The 17,319-nt window shown below is 38.1% G+C and overlaps 1 protein-coding gene across 5 annotated transcripts in view; it reads left to right on the forward strand.

Moving 5' to 3' along the window:
* DMXL2 (Dmx like 2) overlaps window positions 1–5,817 on the forward strand; it is a 139,398-nt gene extending 133,581 nt beyond the window's left edge. For all 5 annotated transcript variants that reach the window (XM_070501599.1, XM_014852294.3, XM_014852312.3 and 2 more), the window contains 4 exons: window positions 1,077–1,168; window positions 1,900–1,952; window positions 3,364–3,581; window positions 4,371–5,817. In XM_070501599.1, the coding sequence (XP_070357700.1) occupies window positions 1,077–1,168; window positions 1,900–1,952; window positions 3,364–3,581; window positions 4,371–4,580 (573 nt within the window). In that variant the 3' untranslated portion in view covers window positions 4,581–5,817. The remainder of the gene's footprint in view (window positions 1–1,076; window positions 1,169–1,899; window positions 1,953–3,363; window positions 3,582–4,370) is intronic.
* Window positions 5,818–17,319: the final 11,502 nt, after the last annotated feature.

The following is a 17,319-nucleotide window of genomic DNA, read 5'->3' on the forward strand; positions in this document are numbered from 1 at the left end:
GATACTTCTTTTAAATTAGTCTTTACAGAACTAAAGTCTTTACAGAAATGGAAATGATCTTGACTCTATCCTTTTGCCTTCAGCCAGATCTATACTATGATAATTCCAAACAGAAAAATATCTGTTTTATTTTGAAATACCCCAGCGTCCTCCTTCTTGGTCCTCACCTTCCAACAATAAAGTCATGCCTGGCTCAGTACACGGTCTCCCCCAGTGCTGGAATAGCCTTAGGAGCTGTTTTGGGCAGCTTACATCTGTGAGTTGTTTTCAGGACCACTTTGACCTTATTTTTATAACTGTTGAAGCTCTTTACCTGGGGGTGCAGGCAGGGAGCACAGGAGTGGAAAGGAAGGTGGATGTTTGTATTTAGGTTAAAAAGTTAATTTGATTTAAGTCCTTCACACTGCAGTCTAAGACTAGGTGGGCATGTAAGAATTTTCTTCCTTGGGTTGTTGTTTATTATGATTTATGTTATTGTTTAAAGTTCATTAAATGTATTTGAGGTCATTAGCACTAAAATTGTTTGGGCCCTTAATATAAGTAAATGGCTTATTTAAGTTCATATTCTTGGTATCCTTTTTCTTTGTTACATAATCTAAAAAACCATAACCTTTAATTCCACGTTTTTTTTTTTTAAAGATTTTATTTTTTTTCCTTTTTCTCCCCAAAGCCCCCCGTACATAATTGTATATTCTTCGTTGTGGGTCCTTCTAGTTGTGGCATGTGGGACGCTGCCTCAGCGTGGTCTGATGAGCAGTGCCATGTCCGCGCCCAGGATTCGAACCAACGAAACACTGGGCCGCCTGCAGCGGAGTGCGCGAACTTAACCACTCGGCCATGGGGCCAGCCCCTAATTCCACGTTTTTACCAACTCTTTCCAATTTTAAAAAATTATTCGATATCAGCCACATAATATGCAAATGACAGCTAATCCTGTTAGCACTTATTCTTTATTCTAGACTGTTTTTAAAACTGTGTGAGCTCCTGCATGTGGTATGTTATTAGCAGGCCTGTGTTTGCACTGTGCCAAATTTTACTGGATTTGTAGATAACACCGTGCACTTTGTTTCCTATAGAGCTGGCAGTGCCACAGTAAAGCCACCAGTGACTTTGCGTTTATTACCTCTTCAAGTCTAGTTGCCACCTCTGGACAGTCCAATGACAATAGGTAGGTTGACAGAGAAACAAAGTGAGAAATAAGCAAATTTTAGGCAAATAGATTTTCTTGCTAGAAAGTATGGATTTCTATTTAGTAGCGTTTTTCCACCCTAGGAATACAAAAACTTTCCTTGTTATATAATTCATAGAGTAGTTTTCCTTACCAAAAAGAGAAAAACAAAAATTACTCCTAATGTAATCCCTCAGTAAGTATGTGTAATTTTTATGTTAAAGCTATTCAGTCATTTTTTTTTATTGCTGTTAATACCGTCATGTGCTTGGGAACTAATAAGCATTTGACACTCTGCAGCCATCATTCTCAACATTTTCTTTGACCTCGCGCTGTTTTCATTGGCAACATGTGCCCATGAATAGCTCCTCTCATTTCCCTGCAGTCGGGTTACCCACAGAGGTATAGAAACATCCCTCTACTCAGGAAGTCGTGTCTCAGTTTCCCTGGAGTGGTACCTGGAGAGATGGCGCTGGGGGCTGAGAGGAGGCAGAGACAGGGGTACCACATGAGGCAGAACTGTGTAGTGTGAAAAAGATAAACTCTTAGAAATATACCCGCAGCCCCAGCCTGCCCTCATTCTAGTTAGGAATCATTGCTTTAGAAATGTAAGTGAACAAAAAAGAGAAGATTCAATAAGTAAAAATGTTTTACTTGAACACACACTTTGCCCCTAGTGATGACTTAGAACAATTCTTTACGATGTATCTTTGTTATTGTTTCTTTGTAAGAAATGTATGCCTCTGGGACACATTGATATCCCCTGGAAACAGCCTCATTCATGGTAAGTTTGTTAAGGTCTGTGGTTTAATACACTATGAAGGAATGCTTTCCTGCTTTTATTTTAACCAGTGAACCCAGTGAGTGTTTATTCACGGGTTGAAAATGGAGAAATATTGAAAATGAATGAAATTTGAAAAGTTAACTAGAATATCTGGCTACCTTGCTGAGGTCAATACGTATGGTCACAGAAATCCAGCTAGCCTAGGATAGTCTGTGTGCTATATTTTATTCAGAAAATATGGTATGAAGAGTGGTGATACTAACAAGGGTTTAAGGAATTAGTTGCAAAGTATTCTTTGAGCTCAAAAGAAATGAAATATTTTAAAGAATTAAACCTAACCCTAAAATAAAAGTTAACCTTATGATAAGAACTAGAAAAATGAATGATAGCACTTAAATAGTACTCCTGTTTAAGACAGTGTTTTCTTAATTGGTTTCCTAAAGATCTCCTTTCCACATAATGCTGCTGAAAGAGGGCTCCGTGCGCCCAATAAGTTTGGGTTAAACAAAGCTGGGTGGGTTTTTTTAATTTATTTTTTATTTTTATTTTTTATTTTTACTTTTCTCCCCAAAGCCCTGCAGTACATAGGTGTGTATTTTTAGTTGTGGGTCCTTCTGGTTGTGGCATGTGGGATGCTGCCTCAGCATGGCCTGACAAGCAGTGCCATGTCTGCGCCCAGGATCCGAACTGGCAAAAACCTGGGCTGCTGAAGCAGAGCGTGTGAACTTAACCACTGGGCCACAGGGCCGACCCGCTTTGGGTGGGTTTTTTTTACAGGAGGATTTCTTCCTCTTTTACCATGCTGATGTGCGTTTTGAAAGGTATGGTTATTTCCCAGTTTTATTTGATTGCAAAATTTTTTCTGTAAATACCTATTAACATCTCTTAAAGATTTGCCACATCATAGTTTAAGGCCTGAACCATATTAAAGCGCAGAGAAACGTAGGACAGATAACTCACCCCGTAGCTGGTCGTTTTCACACTAGTGTGGTTGAGCTTCAGTTACTTACTGAGAGCACTGTTGATGAGGCTGTGTGTGGCGCAGGAACTGGGACAGGGTGAATGCTTGTCGTGGGTGGGCGTTAATGAGGTGGCTGAGCGGGTCCCTGGGAAGCTGGTCTCCTCTGCATTTTGCTTCTGCGTACCTCTTATGAGGCAGCATAACTTAGCTTGTTTGAGCTTAAGCTTTAACTTTCCTCTGTATGAATATATTTTCATGGTGAGATTATGGATGAGAATACTTTGTCAGTCACCAGTTGGCTTCATTAATAGTTTGATCATATGATTACAGAAATTAAGTTTTTTAAAAAACGTGTAATTGCTATATTATTTAAATGTGCATTTAAACATTATCAGGATTGCCAAGATAAGAAATAGTTTCGGAGAGGCCCTTGCTATTTCTCTTCTTCAGGTTTCACATGCCACGATCACGGAGCCACGGTTCTCCAGTACGCGCCAAAGCAGCAGCTGCTGATCTCCGGCGGGAGGAAAGGGTACGTCTGCCTTTTTGACATCAGGCAGAGACAGCTGCTCCACACGTTCCAGGCCCACGACTCGGCCGTCAAGGCTCTGGCGCTGGACCCCTGTGAGGAGTATTTTACTACAGGCTCAGCAGAAGGGAACATAAAGGTGAGTCAGGACAAGAGGCTACAGAGGGTGAAAACTTACCTTTATCTGCTGTCGAGACTGATTGGGGAAAATAAATAAATAAATAAACAACCCAAATTAAAAAACCAGCCGCACTCTATGAAATGAGCTCGGAAAGTGAAGTTCTGTGGAGATGGTGAATGCCTCTAGACACCTCCCTCCTCACTCCTGTGCAGTTCTTTCTAAACTGTTATGGTCTGGAAAACCAAATAATCAAGCTTACGAGACGCTCAGGGCGTTAAAAAGCTTGAAAGAACTGTGTTTTAAGTAAAGCGTGTGAGTTTAATTAACGCATGAGTTTCTAGGTGACATCAGTTTGGCTCCTCAGAAGTTCGTGCCCTCCCCAGCCCCGGGCCCAGTGCCCAGCTCTGTTTTGCATGGTTGAGGGGAGCTTTCGAGATCAGTGAGATGCTCCTGTTCTTCTCTTCTATTGCCCAGGACCTAGCTCAGCGTTAGGAACATGTTTAGTCGAATTAACTTAAATACTTAATGGAATTAGAGATGAGGTATATATGGTTAATATGAAACTATAAGAGGCCGTGAAGACAGAAATCTGAAAGAAGGGACAGTGAAGTGTGAGGACAGTAAAGGAATCATGAGAATGGTGTTATTTCCATTTAGATAAGCTGCTAGGAAAGGGCCAGTGGATAGAAAAGTCGGGCTTTAAGGAGATCCGTTGAGCCAAGGGAATAGAAGTAAAGGCCATGTTTTTGCTTATGTTCTCTTCCTCTCTTTTTTTAATGACTTACACTTTTTTTGTTTTTAAACTAGGTGTGGAGATTGACAGGCCATGGCCTAATTCATTCATTTAAAAGTGAACATGCTAAACAGTCCATATTCAGAAACCTCGGGGCTGGAGTCATGCAGATTGACATCATCCAGGGCAACCGGATCTTCTCCTGTGGGGCGGACGGCACGCTGAAAACGAGGGTTTTGCCCAATGCTTTTAACATCCCTAGTAGAATTCTTGACATTCTATAGACTTAAACATTGGGGCTTTATTTTTATAAACATTTCAATTAAAAAGCACACTGCAGTAATTATTAGGCATTTCTGCTTTCCAGGCAGTTGTTAACACACTGAGAACAATACAGAGAATCTCTGTGTAGAATTTGAATCCGATCCAAGCTGAGCGTTATGCTGAGTGTTGCCTCTCAGGTTGGTAGAATGACTGTGCATGTACCTCTTATCATGCTGACACACTACAAGCAACAACAACAAACCTAGTATCGTAGGAAGGGTAGCTCTTCTCTACAGCATTTAGCAAACCTGATTCAGAAAACATTTGAGGTTAGAAGTTAGCATATTAGTAAGTTGTAATAATGGGAAGGACCTTTACACCAAATTAAGGAAGAGGATGTTGCTGATTCAGGTTTTTCTTGCTATCTTCCCACTGATCGAAGCATGCCTGCAGTCTCCTTTGTTGAATGAAGGGTAGTCATAAGGTGTTCAGAAGCGCTAGGTTGCCAGAAACACTTCTCAGCTGTGGAACGTTGCGCAGTGACTCGTTCTCTGCCGTGAGAGGTCATCTCCATTCTTTCCTGCTGAATATTTTTCCTGTTAGTGTTTATACTGAGCTAGTACTGTAACTTGCAAATGAGTGCAAATTTAAATGCAATGTTTTCCGTACAATTGCACATTCACATTTTTTGGACTGCTAGTTTTTCTATTTAAATATTTGCCTTCATGTTAGGAATGTAATACGTGAACATGACATATTTGTAGTTAACCGAAACATACCGGTTTACTTTTTCTTTTCACGTATTCAAGGTTAAACACCCACAACATTTTAAGGCTATGTTGAAACTATACCAATAGAACATTTCATATCATAATTAAAATGAATGTTAGGCTTTTTGTGGCCAGTTAATAGTTGATGAAATTGGTGATATTATTTATTACCACAGCCTATTGTATAAACTATGCAGAGTTAAATATTATTTGCTTGTAAAAATATTAGCCAATGTCGTCATATTTTGATGTACTTCCTTGGTTATGATCAAAAGTATGTTCTTGAAATATTGAAACCAATGTCTGTGTGTTTAAATGTTTACCAGCAAATTGTCTCATCATGTTAATGAGAATGTTTAATGCCTGTGCAGTAAATAGTAAAATATAATGGCATAAAAGCACCTTTCTCTGAAGGCAATGTGATGTTTGGGCTGTGAAGTACATATGTAAAAGAAGAATAAATGTTGTTTGTTAGAGTTTTACCTTAGTTTGGTCTGGCCTTCTTTCGTATTATTTTTAACAGTTGAGATCATTTTAAATTTGATGAAATGTTAGAGAATTTTAAAGCTAATAGGCAGTTCCTTCATTCACAGATGTTCACTGAGTGCCTTCTATATCAGAAGCCATTCTAGGAGATGGAATACTGTGGGGAGCCAGACAGAGGAGGCCCTCAGTGTTGGGGTTTAGTTGGGTAAGAAACAACCTCACTGTACCTTCTCATTTATGGGACTAAGTGCTGATTCTGGTTTGACGTTGGTGAAGGAGCTGAGCTGGGGGTCATACTTCTGTGGCGAGGGGAAAAGAAGGAGGCAGGACGTCTGAATACACGGAACACAAAATGGCAATGATGGCAAACATATACACACAGTAACCTGTATATGGTGCATTCTTCCGTCCTTGTATGTACTGTACTAAATGAAATAGTACCAGCTGATTCAGTCAGAACCTGTAAGATAGAGAATTTTGAAACTGAAATTCAAAGAGTTTATCTTTATGCTAGCTGCCGCCTTCCTTGAGCTGTTGCTTTATAGTAATCTGCCACGTGTCACACTAATTTGCATGTTTTAAAAAAGTAGAGTTTATTTTTTAGAACAGTTTTAGGTTTACAAAAAAATTGAGCTGATAGTACTACAGAGGAGTTTCCATTTACTCCCCTCCCCTTATTATTACCATCTGCATTAGTGTGAGACATTGGTTAGAATTAATGAACCAGTACTGATGCCTTGTTGACTGAAGTCCTTGGGCTATGTTAAACTTCACCCTTAGTGTTGTACAGTTCTGTGGGTTTCACCAAATGCCTACTATGATGTGTCCACCATCGCAGAATCACACAGAATGGTCTCATTGCCCCGGAAGTCCTGTGTTCACCTATTCATTCCTCTCCTTTTCTCTGCAACCCCCATCACCACTGATCTGTTTACTGTCTCCATAGTTTTGCCTTTTCCAGAATGTCATATAGTTAGAATCACATACTATGTTATATGTAATACTCAGGTTGGCATCTTTCACTTAGCAATATGCATTAAAGTTCCTTTGTATCTTTCTGTGGCTTGATAACGCATTTCTTTTTTATCACTGAATAGTATTCCATGGAAGGACATACCAGTTTGTCCATTCACCTTTTGAAGCATGTCTTGGTTGCTTCCAGTTTTTTGCAGTTATAAATAAAGCTGCTATAAACATTTGTCTGCAGGTTTTTGTGTGGACCTAAATTTTCAACTCAATTGGGGAAATACCTAAGAGTGAGTTTGCTGGATCACATGGTAAAACTATATTTAACTCTCTGAAAAGCTACCAAACTGTCGTCCAAAGTACCTGTACCATTTTGTACTCCCGCCAGCAACAAACGAGTTCTGTTGAGAGTTCCTGAGTTCTGAGAGGTCCCATTGTTCCACAGCCTCATCAGCATTTGATGTTGTCAGAGTTTCACATTTTAGCCTTTCTAAAAGATGTGTAGTGGTATCTCGTTGTTTTAATGTGCAATTCCCTAATGACATGATGTCAAACATTTTTTCATCTGCTTACTTGCCATCTGTATATATTCTTTGGTGAGGTGTCTGTTCAGGTCTTTTGCCCATTTTTTAGTTGGGTTGTTTTCTTACTGTTGAGTTTTAACAGTTCTTTGTGTAATTAGGATGCAAATTCTTTATCAGATAAATGTTTTACAATTGTTTTCTCCCAGTCTGGGGCTTATCTTTTCATTCCCTTAGCAGTGTCTTTTGCAGAGCATAAGTTTTTAATAAATTCCAACTTAAAATTTTTCCTTTCATGGATTGTGCTTTTGCCATTCTATATAAAAACTCATTGCCAAACCCAATGTCACATAGATTTTCTCCCCTGTTTCTTCTGGAGTTTTATGTTTTATATTTAGGTCTATGATCCATTTTGAGTTAATTTTTGTCTAAGATGTAAGGCCTGTGTCTAGATTCATTCTTTTGCTTGTGTATATCCAGTTGTTCCAGCATCATTTGTTGAAAAGACTAACCTTTCTCCATTGAATTGTCATTGCTCCTTTGTTAAAGATCAGTTCACTGTATTTGCATACATCTATTTCTGGGGTCTCTATTCCCTTCTATTGATCTATTTGTCTGTTCTTTTGCCAGTAACTTACTATCTTGATTCTGAAGCTTTAGAGTAAATCTTGAAGCTTTTTCATATGAATATATGTTCATATGACCTGTGATTCTTCTTTAGCCTATTGATGTGATGGATTACATTGATTTTTTTTTTTTTGAGGAAGATTAGCCTGAGCTAACTACTGCCAATCCTCCTCTTTTTGCTGAGGAAGACTGGCCCTGAGCTAACATCTATGCCCATCCTCCTCTACTTTGTATGTGGGATGCCTACCACAGCATGGCTTTTGGCAAGCAGTGCCATGTCCACACCTGGGATCCGAACCGGCAAACCCCGGGCCACCGAGAAGCGGAATGTGCACACCTAACCGCTGCGCCACCAGGCCGGCCGTACATTGATTTTTGAATGTTGAATCAACCTAAACATACCTGGAATAAATCTCACTAAACCATGGTATATAATTCTTCTTATATGTTGCTAGATTTAATTTGCTAATATTTTATTGAAGATTTTTGCATCTATGCAAAATAGAGAAATTTGGTTTGTAGTTTTACTTTCTTGTAAAGGAAAATTCCTTTCCTTTTTTGCATCTAAGCAAAATAAATTCTCTCTTCATAAGGGAAATTGGTCTTTAGTTTTCCTTTCTTGCAATGTCTGTCTGGTTTTGGTATTAGGTTAATTCTGGCTTCATAGAATGAACTAGGAAATATCTCTCTGCTTCAGTTTTCTCCAAGAGATTGTCAAGAAGAGGTCTCATTTCTTCCTTGGATGTTTGATGGGACTCACCAGTGAAAATATCTGGGTCTGGGGCTTTTCCTTTTTGGAAGATTATTAATTATTGATTCAATTTCTTTAATAGATTTAAGCCTATTAAGATACCTGTCTCTTTTTTGTGAATTTTGGTATATCATGTCTTTCAAGGAATTGGTCCATTTCATCTAAATTATCAAATTTGTGGGCATAGGTTGTTCATAATATTCCATTATTTTCCTTTTAATGTACATGGGATCAGTAGAGATGACCTCTCTTTCGTTTCTGATGTTAGTACTTTGTGTCTTCTGTTTTCTTGGTTAGCCTGGCTACAGGTTTATCAATTAGTCTTTTCAAAGAGCCAGTTTTTGGTTTTGTTGATCTTCTGTTGTTTTCCTCCTCTTAATTTCGTTGATTTCTGCCCTAATTTTTATTTCTTTTCTTCTACTTTTTGATTTGATTTGCTCTTCTTTTTGTAGTTTCCTAAGGTGGAAACTTAGATAATTAATCTATCTTTCTTCTTTTCTAATATATGCATTCAGTGCTATAAATTTCTCTCTAAGCACTACGTTTGCTGCATTCCACGAATTTTGATAGATTGTATTTTCGTTTCATTTAGTTGGAAATATTTTTTACTTTCTCTTAAGACTTCTTTGACCCGTGTGTTATGTAGAAGTGTGTTGTTTAATCTCAAACATTTTAGAATTTTCCAGCTATCCTTCTGTAACTGATTTCTAGTTTAATTCTATTTTGGTCTGAGGGCATATTTTGTATGATCTCTGTACTTTGAAATTTGCTAAGGTGTAATTTATGGCCCAGAATTTGGCCTATCTTGGTGAATGTTCCCTATGAACTTGAGAAAAATGTGTATTCTTCTGTTGTTAGATGAAGTGTTCCATAAATATCAATTAGATCCAGTCGGTTGATGGTGCTGTTAAGTTCAACTATATTCTTACTGATTTTCTGTCAGTTGCTGATAGAGGGGTGTTGAAGTCTCCAGCTATAGTGGTGGGTTCATCAGTTTCTCCTTGCACATCTGTTAGTTTTTGCCTCACGTATTTTGATGCTCTGCTGTTAGGTCCATACATGTTAAGGATTGAATGTCTTCTTGGAAAATTGACTCCTTTATCATGTAATGCCCTCATTTTGTCCTGCATCGTTTTACTTGTTATGAAATCTGCTTTGTCTGAAATTAGTATAGCTACTTAGCTTTCTTTTAATTCATGTTAGTATGGTTTATCTTTCTCCATTTCTTTACTTTTAATCTCTCTGTGTCTTTCTATTTAAAGTGGGTGTGAGGTCTTGGTTCTTTTTGTTTTTTTAAATCCCAGCTGACTGTCTGTTACTGGTATATTTAGACCATTTAAAGTGATTATTGATATAGTTGTATCAATATCTACCCTGTTCGCAACTGTTTTCTCTTTGTTGCACTTTTTAAAATCTTCCTCTTTTTTTCTGCCTTCTCTGGTTTTAATTGAGCATTTTATATGATTCCATTTTATCTTCTCTTACTATATCAATCATATTTCTTTAAAAGGAATTTAAGGCACTGGCCCGGTGTCACAGTGGTTAAGTTTGCAGGTTCCACTTCGTCGGCCCAGGGTTCACCGGTTTGGATCTCGGGTGCAGACATGGCACCGCTTGGCATGCTCTGCTGTGGTAGGTGTCCCACATATAAAGTAGAGGAAGATGGGCATGGATGTTAGCTCAGGGCCAGTCTTCCTCAGCAAAAAGAGGAGGATTGGCAGTAGTTAGCTCAGGGCTAATCTTCCTCAAAAAGAAAAGGAATTTAAGTGGTTGCTCTAGAGTTTGCAATATACATTTACAACTAGTTTAAGTTACTTTCAAATAACATTATACTGCTTTCTAGGTAGTACCAGGTGCATTATAACACAGTATTCAAGTTCCTCCCTCCCATCCCTATAACATGCTGTCATTCATTTCCCTTATCCATAATCCCAATAGATTGCCACTATTATTACTTTGAAGTTACCTATTAGATCAATTATGAAAGAAAAATAAAATATTTTATTTTACCTTCATTTATTTCTTCTCTAATGCTCTTTCATTCTTCAGGTAGATCTGAGTTTCTGACCCATATGCTATTCCATCTCTCTGAAGAACTTTTAACCTCTCTCGCAAGGCGGGCCTACTGGTGAAAGATTCCCTTAGCTTTTGCTTGCCTGGGAAAGTCTTCATTTCTTCTTCACTTTTATAGGATAATTTCACTGGATACAAAATTCTAGCTTGGTGGATTTTTTTCTTTCAACACTTTAAATATTTCAACTCCACTCTCTTCTTGCTTGCACGGTTTCTGAGGAGAAGTCTGATGTAATTCTTATCCTTGTTCCTCTACTTATTGTAAGAATTTGGTGGATCTTCTGGAGATAAAACTCACAGAAGTGTGGGGGTCCCCTAAGCCTGGGTCCCAGTAGTTTTTAACTCTCAAGCTGATTCACCCTCAGCCTCCGGTAATTTGTTCATTACCTTTTAAGTGTTCCTACCAGTGACTGGCTCCAGCAGCGTCTGCTCCCAGTAAGCTGAGATTCTCTGTATCTGCCTGTCTCTTCAGATTTTGAGTGGCAGTTTGCCCTTTATCTCTGTTCTCTGATGGATCTAAGAAAAGCTGTTGATTTTCATTTTGCTTAGGTTTTTTTCTTATGGTAAGGACAAGAATGATGACATCCAAGCTCTTAACATGTTGGGGCTGAAACCAGAAATTCTACTCTGTGTTATTGTAAGTATTATAAACTATTTCTATAACTAAAATTTTACTGTGTCTAATGGTGTAATTTATATAGAGTTAAATTTGCTCAAGTCAATGCTATATACCTTGAGGACTTACATATTTGGGCTCCACTGGAAGTTTTGGATGAGATTGAGATGAAATTATGATGCTATTTTTTTTTTTTAATTTTATTTTTCCTTTTTCTTCCAAAGCCCCCCGGTGCGTAGTTGTGTATTTTTAGTTGTGGGTCTTTCTAGTTGTGGCATGTGGGATGTCACCTCAGCATGGCTTGACAAGCAGTGCCATGTCCGTGCCCAGGATTCAAACTAGTGAAACCCTGGGCTGCTGGACCAGAGTGTGTGAACTTAACCACTCAGTCATGGGGCTGGCCCCTGTAATGCTATTTTCTCCAGGGAAATGATGCTGGTGATCATTTGTTGAGTTCTTACTGCATACTCGCCCTGGACTAAGCAACTTACGTGGATTATCTCACTTAACCCTCAAAACAAACCTATGAGGCATTGTCTCTCTTGTTGGAGATAATAGATTTAAAAATCCTTATTTTACAGGTGAGAAAAGTTGAGACTTAGAGAAATTAAGTAGTATAACTCAATAGTCTAAAGATTCTAGTTTAGGCTGGCTCCAGAGTTCACTTCCACTTAGCCCTAACTTAAATGGTAAATATTGCCCTACGATATCTAAGTCCTGTTCAGATTCCCATGAAGTCCCTGAGAGAAATATATGCTAGGCATATATAACTAGGTGCAGCTTTGGCCTCCATGGTGGATTCTTTAACTTATGCTCAGCACCTGAAGCAGACCAAAAAACCAACCAACCAACCAACAAACATCCTTTTTGACTGACTTCTTATGCAAAACTCAAATCTGAGTCTTGGCTCTTACGTTGCTTCAGAGTAATGGAGGTCAGAGTATGCACACTGACAAGAGCAGCCAGAGGATATAAGCTTGTGAGAGACTTGATCATCCCAATTCCTAAAGCAAAAATGCCCCAACCTGCCCACTCAGGGCAGGATACTTTAAGCCTAAATACTCAGAGAGTGAGAGCTTTCAAAAGGAGGAAGGTAAAAGTAGTGTGAGGCTCCAGATTTATCCTCTTGCTTGAAACAACTGAAAAAAAGAAGGACAAAATATATAATATTGAAGATATTGGACATCAAGCAGTGAAGGGCAGTGATCTCTGAGAGATGAGCATTATTGTCTCAACTTACCTCTTGGAGAAAGTCTCCAGGCCACAGGCAGAGAGAGGAAACCAGACAGAGCCTGGTGGTCTGAGTTGTCAAATACAACTAGGAATCCGGGGAGTACAAAGTAGCTAGAGTTTGTAGGCCAGAGAAGAGAGCTGCAGAAGGTCCTCCTCAAGTATTCAGCTGAACACAGATCAGTGTATGTGTGTGAGAAAACTACTGGTGGCCAGGAAAAAAACAACCTAAAAGGATTAGAGGTAATAATCTAATCACACAAAAGTAGGAGTGGTTCATATTCTCACCAACCAAACTGGAAAACCTCATAATTCATAGGGCATTAGGTAGAGTACTCAGAAGGGTTTTGCTGCAGTAATGGGACAAAATTAGTCCTAAACACTGCTCTGGTTACATCTAAGAAAGTTAAAAAGGAAAGGATCAAAACATTTCCAAATGACTGAATTGCATCTCAGAGCAAATCTCCAGAATATTTGTAGGAATACAAAAATATCCAGGAGACAACAAGGTAAAATTCTGTTGTTCAATAAAAATTACCAAGAATGAAAAGAAGTAGGAAAATATGAGCCATAATGGGAAGAAAAAGATCAATCCATCAAAAAATGATCCAGAAAAAAGACAAGTGGTAAAATTATTAGAAAAAGATATTTAAATAGTTATTAGAACTGTATTCTACATGTTCAAGAATCTAGAGCAAAGATTAAACATCTTAACTCAAGATATGAAGGAAATAAATCCAAATCAAACTTCTAGAAATGAAAACTACAATGTCTGAGATGAAAAATACACTGGATGGGATTCATAGCAGATTAGACATTGCAGGAGAAAAGATTCGTGAATGTGAAAACATAACAATAGAAACTATCCAAAACAAAACAATTAAAAGACACTGGAACCAAATGAACAGAGCTTAGTGAGCTGAGGGACAACTTTAACCAGCTTAATATAGGTGTAATTGTAGTCCTTGAAGGAGGAGAAGAATAAAACATATAATTGAAGAAATAGTGGCTGAATATTGTCCAATTTTGACAAAAACTATAAACAATAGCCAAGAAATTCAATGATCTCAAGTACAGGAAGCGAAGGAAATTACAAGTCACATCATAATCAGATTACTTAAAGCTAGTGATAAAGAGAAAATATTAAGGGCAGCAAGAGAAAATAGACACATTACATACCGAGGAACCAAAATACAGGTCATAGCAGATTTCTTCAAGAAACAAAGCAAACCAAAAGAGAGTGGAGCAACATTTTTAAAGTCCTGAGAGAAAAAACTATCAACCTAAAATTCTTTACTCAGTGAAAATATCTTTCAAAAAATGAAGGTGAAATATCCTTTTCAAACTCTCCCAAAAAATAAAAGAGGAGGGAACTCTTCCAAGCTCATTTTATGAGGCCAGCAGTACCCTGATACCAAAGCCAGACAGGGACACTACAAGAAAAGAGAATTACACAGCAACATTCCTGATGCAAAAATCCTTGAGAGAATATTAGCAAACAGCATTCAACAATACAATAAAAGGATCATATACTGTGATCAAATGAGATTTATTCTGGGGATGCAAGGATGGTTCATCAGCCACAAATCAATGTGATACACCACATTAACAAAATGAAGGGTAAAATTATATGACTATCTCAATAGAGGTAGAAAAGCCATTTGACAAAAACATCCATTCATGATAAAAACTCTCAGTAAACTGGTTATAGAGGGAATTTACCTCAACATAATAAAGGCCATGTATGACAAGCCCACAGCTAACATCATACTCAATGGTGAAAGCTGAAAGCATTTCTTCTAGGATCCAAAACAAGACAAGGATGCCCACTCTCACTATTTTTATTCAATGTAGTACTGGAAGTCCTAGCCAGAGAAATTAGGCAAGAAAAAGAAATGAAAGGCATCCAAATGGAAACGAAGAGGTAAGCTGTCTCCATTTGCAGGTGACATGATATTATATATAGAAAACTCTAATGACTCTATCAAAAACTGATAGAACTTATAAATGAATACAGTAGAGTTGCAGGATACAAAATCAATAAACAGCAACTATCAGAAAGAGAAATTAAGAAAATAATCCCATTTACAATTATATCAAAAAGAATAAAACAGCTAGGAATAAATTTAACCAAGGAGGTGAAAGATCTGTACACAGAAAACTATATGACATTGATGAAAGAAATTGAAGATACAAATAAATGGAAAGATATTCCATGCGTACACATTGGAAGAATTAATATTGTTAAAATGTACATATTACCCAAAGAAATCCAGAAATTCAATGCAATACCTGTCAAAATCCCAATGGTAACATCCAGTTAAGAAGGCAACATAGGAAGATCCTGAACTCACCATGGACACAATCTACAGTTAAATATGGAACAATTGCCTCTGAAAAACAACCAAAAACTAGCTCACTGACTTTTACACATTGAGGAAATAAGAAAAAACCCACATCAAAGTGAGTAGGAGAGGCTGAGACAAAATCTCACCATAAACCCCACCCCTGCTGTGGCAACCAACAATTGAGAGGGAAGTCAAAGTCCAGAGCTTCTCCCTGAGAAGCAAAGGGATTGAACCCCACATTAGGCACCCTGACTTTTAAGACCTGCATCTGAGAGACAAGCCCCCAAACATCTAGCTTTGAAAACCAATGGGTTTCATGTCCGCAAGACTCACAAGGCTATAGTGAAGTGACAAATGGCTCTTAAAGGGCTAGTGCTTTCAGAGTCATCCACCTCAGGTCCCAGCTCAGAGGTAGCTGATTGAGAGGCACCCAGACTGTATGTGAAAGAGGCTGATTTACTTAAAGTATTGGCCTGAGGGGCAGGCATTTAATTTAACACACATCTAGGGGCCTGCTAGGATACTCTCCAGGGATAGAGGATGACAGGCACCATCTTTGCACTCTTCATCTGCCTTGCTCCAGTCAGTAGGTACCATCCTTATGTGCTCTCCATCTGCCTCACTCTAGCTCACTGGTATCACCCAGAAAGGAGCTTGTACCCTCGTAGGGTGCCCTGATTTTTGTGGTGTTGCTGGGGGACACCCCTATATCTCCTGGCTCGGTGGCCTATAGACTTAAGCTTGCAGGCCCACAAGACTGTATATATTTACATACTTTAAAAGATACTGCCTGAGGATCTGGCTTCCAATGACCCTGAATCTAGGGGCTGACTGAGATCCTCTCCTTTGGGACACTGACAGGTCTTGGCATACCCTCAACTACTGGAAGCCAATAAAAATAAAATAGGTTGTTTGGACAATCACAAATGTTGAGAGACAATCAAGAGCTAGGGCAGGGTTGAACAAGTTTCATCTCCTATATGAGGCCACTCCTTCAAGACTAGGAGAAGTAATTGTTTTATCTAATGCATAGAAATGAACACAGACAGAGTCACAGAAAATGAAGAAACAGAAGAATGTCCCAAACAAAAGAACAAGATAAAACCTCAGAAAAAGTCCTTAATGAAATGGTGATAAGTGATTTACCTAAAAGAGTAAATAATAATCATAAAGATGCTCACTGAACTCGGGAAAAGAGCGGATGAACAATGAGAACTTCAACAAAGAGATAGAAAATATAAAAGTACCAAATAGAAGTCTCAGAGCTGAAGAATATAATAACTGAACTGAAAAATACACTAAAGGAATTCAACAGCAGACTAGACCAAGCAAAAGAAAGGATCAGAGAACTTGAGAACAGGGAAGTGCAACTCACCCAATCAGAGTAGCAAAAATTTTTTTAAAAGGTGAAGATAGCTTAAGGGACTTATGGGACAACATCAACTGGACTAACATTCACATAATAGGCATCCCAGGAGAGAGAGAGAGAGAGAGAAAGGGACAGAAAATTATTTGAAGAAATAATGCCTGAAAACTTCCCTATCCTAGGAAAGAAGGCAGACATCCAGATCCAGGAAGCCCAGAGAGTTCTACATAGATGAAATGAAAGAGACCCACACCAGGACACATTATAATTAAAATGTCAAAAGTTAAAGACAAAGAGAGCATCTTAAAAGCATCAAGAGAAAAACAACTTGTTACATACAAGGGAACCCACCTCCCCCCCCAACACACAAAAAACTCTTAGAACTAATAAACAAATTAAGTAAAGTTGCAGGATACAAAATCAATATACAAAAATCTATTATATCTCTATACACTAATAAAGAACTATCAGAAAGAGAAATTAGGAAAACAATCCCATCTACAATTGTATCAAAAAGAATAAAATGCCTAAGAATAAATTTAACCAAGTTGGTGAAAAATCTGTACACTGAAAACCATAAGACAGAGATGAAAGAAATTGAAGATACAAATATATTTTGTGTTTATGGATTGGAAAAATTAATATTGTTAAAATGTCCGTACTACCCAAAGCAATCTATAGATTCAATGCAATCCCTATCAAAATTCCAATGGTATCAAAGAAATGGAGCAATCCTAAAATTTATATGGAATCAAAAAAGACCTTGAATAGCCAAAGCAATCTTAAGAAAGAAAAAGAAAGCTGGAGGCATCATACTCCCTGATTTCAAACTATATTGCAAAGCTATAGTAATCAAAAGAGTATGGTATTGGCATAACACAGACACATAGATCAATGGAACAGAATAGAGAGCCCAGAAATAAAACCACACATGTATGGTCAATTAATTTATGACAAAGGAGCTAAGAATATACAATAGGAAAAGGACAATAGACAGTGCTGGGA

This window comes from Equus asinus, chromosome 2, assembly GCF_041296235.1.
Source record: "Equus asinus isolate D_3611 breed Donkey chromosome 2, EquAss-T2T_v2, whole genome shotgun sequence".
NCBI classification, from domain to species: domain Eukaryota; kingdom Metazoa; phylum Chordata; class Mammalia; order Perissodactyla; family Equidae; genus Equus; species Equus asinus.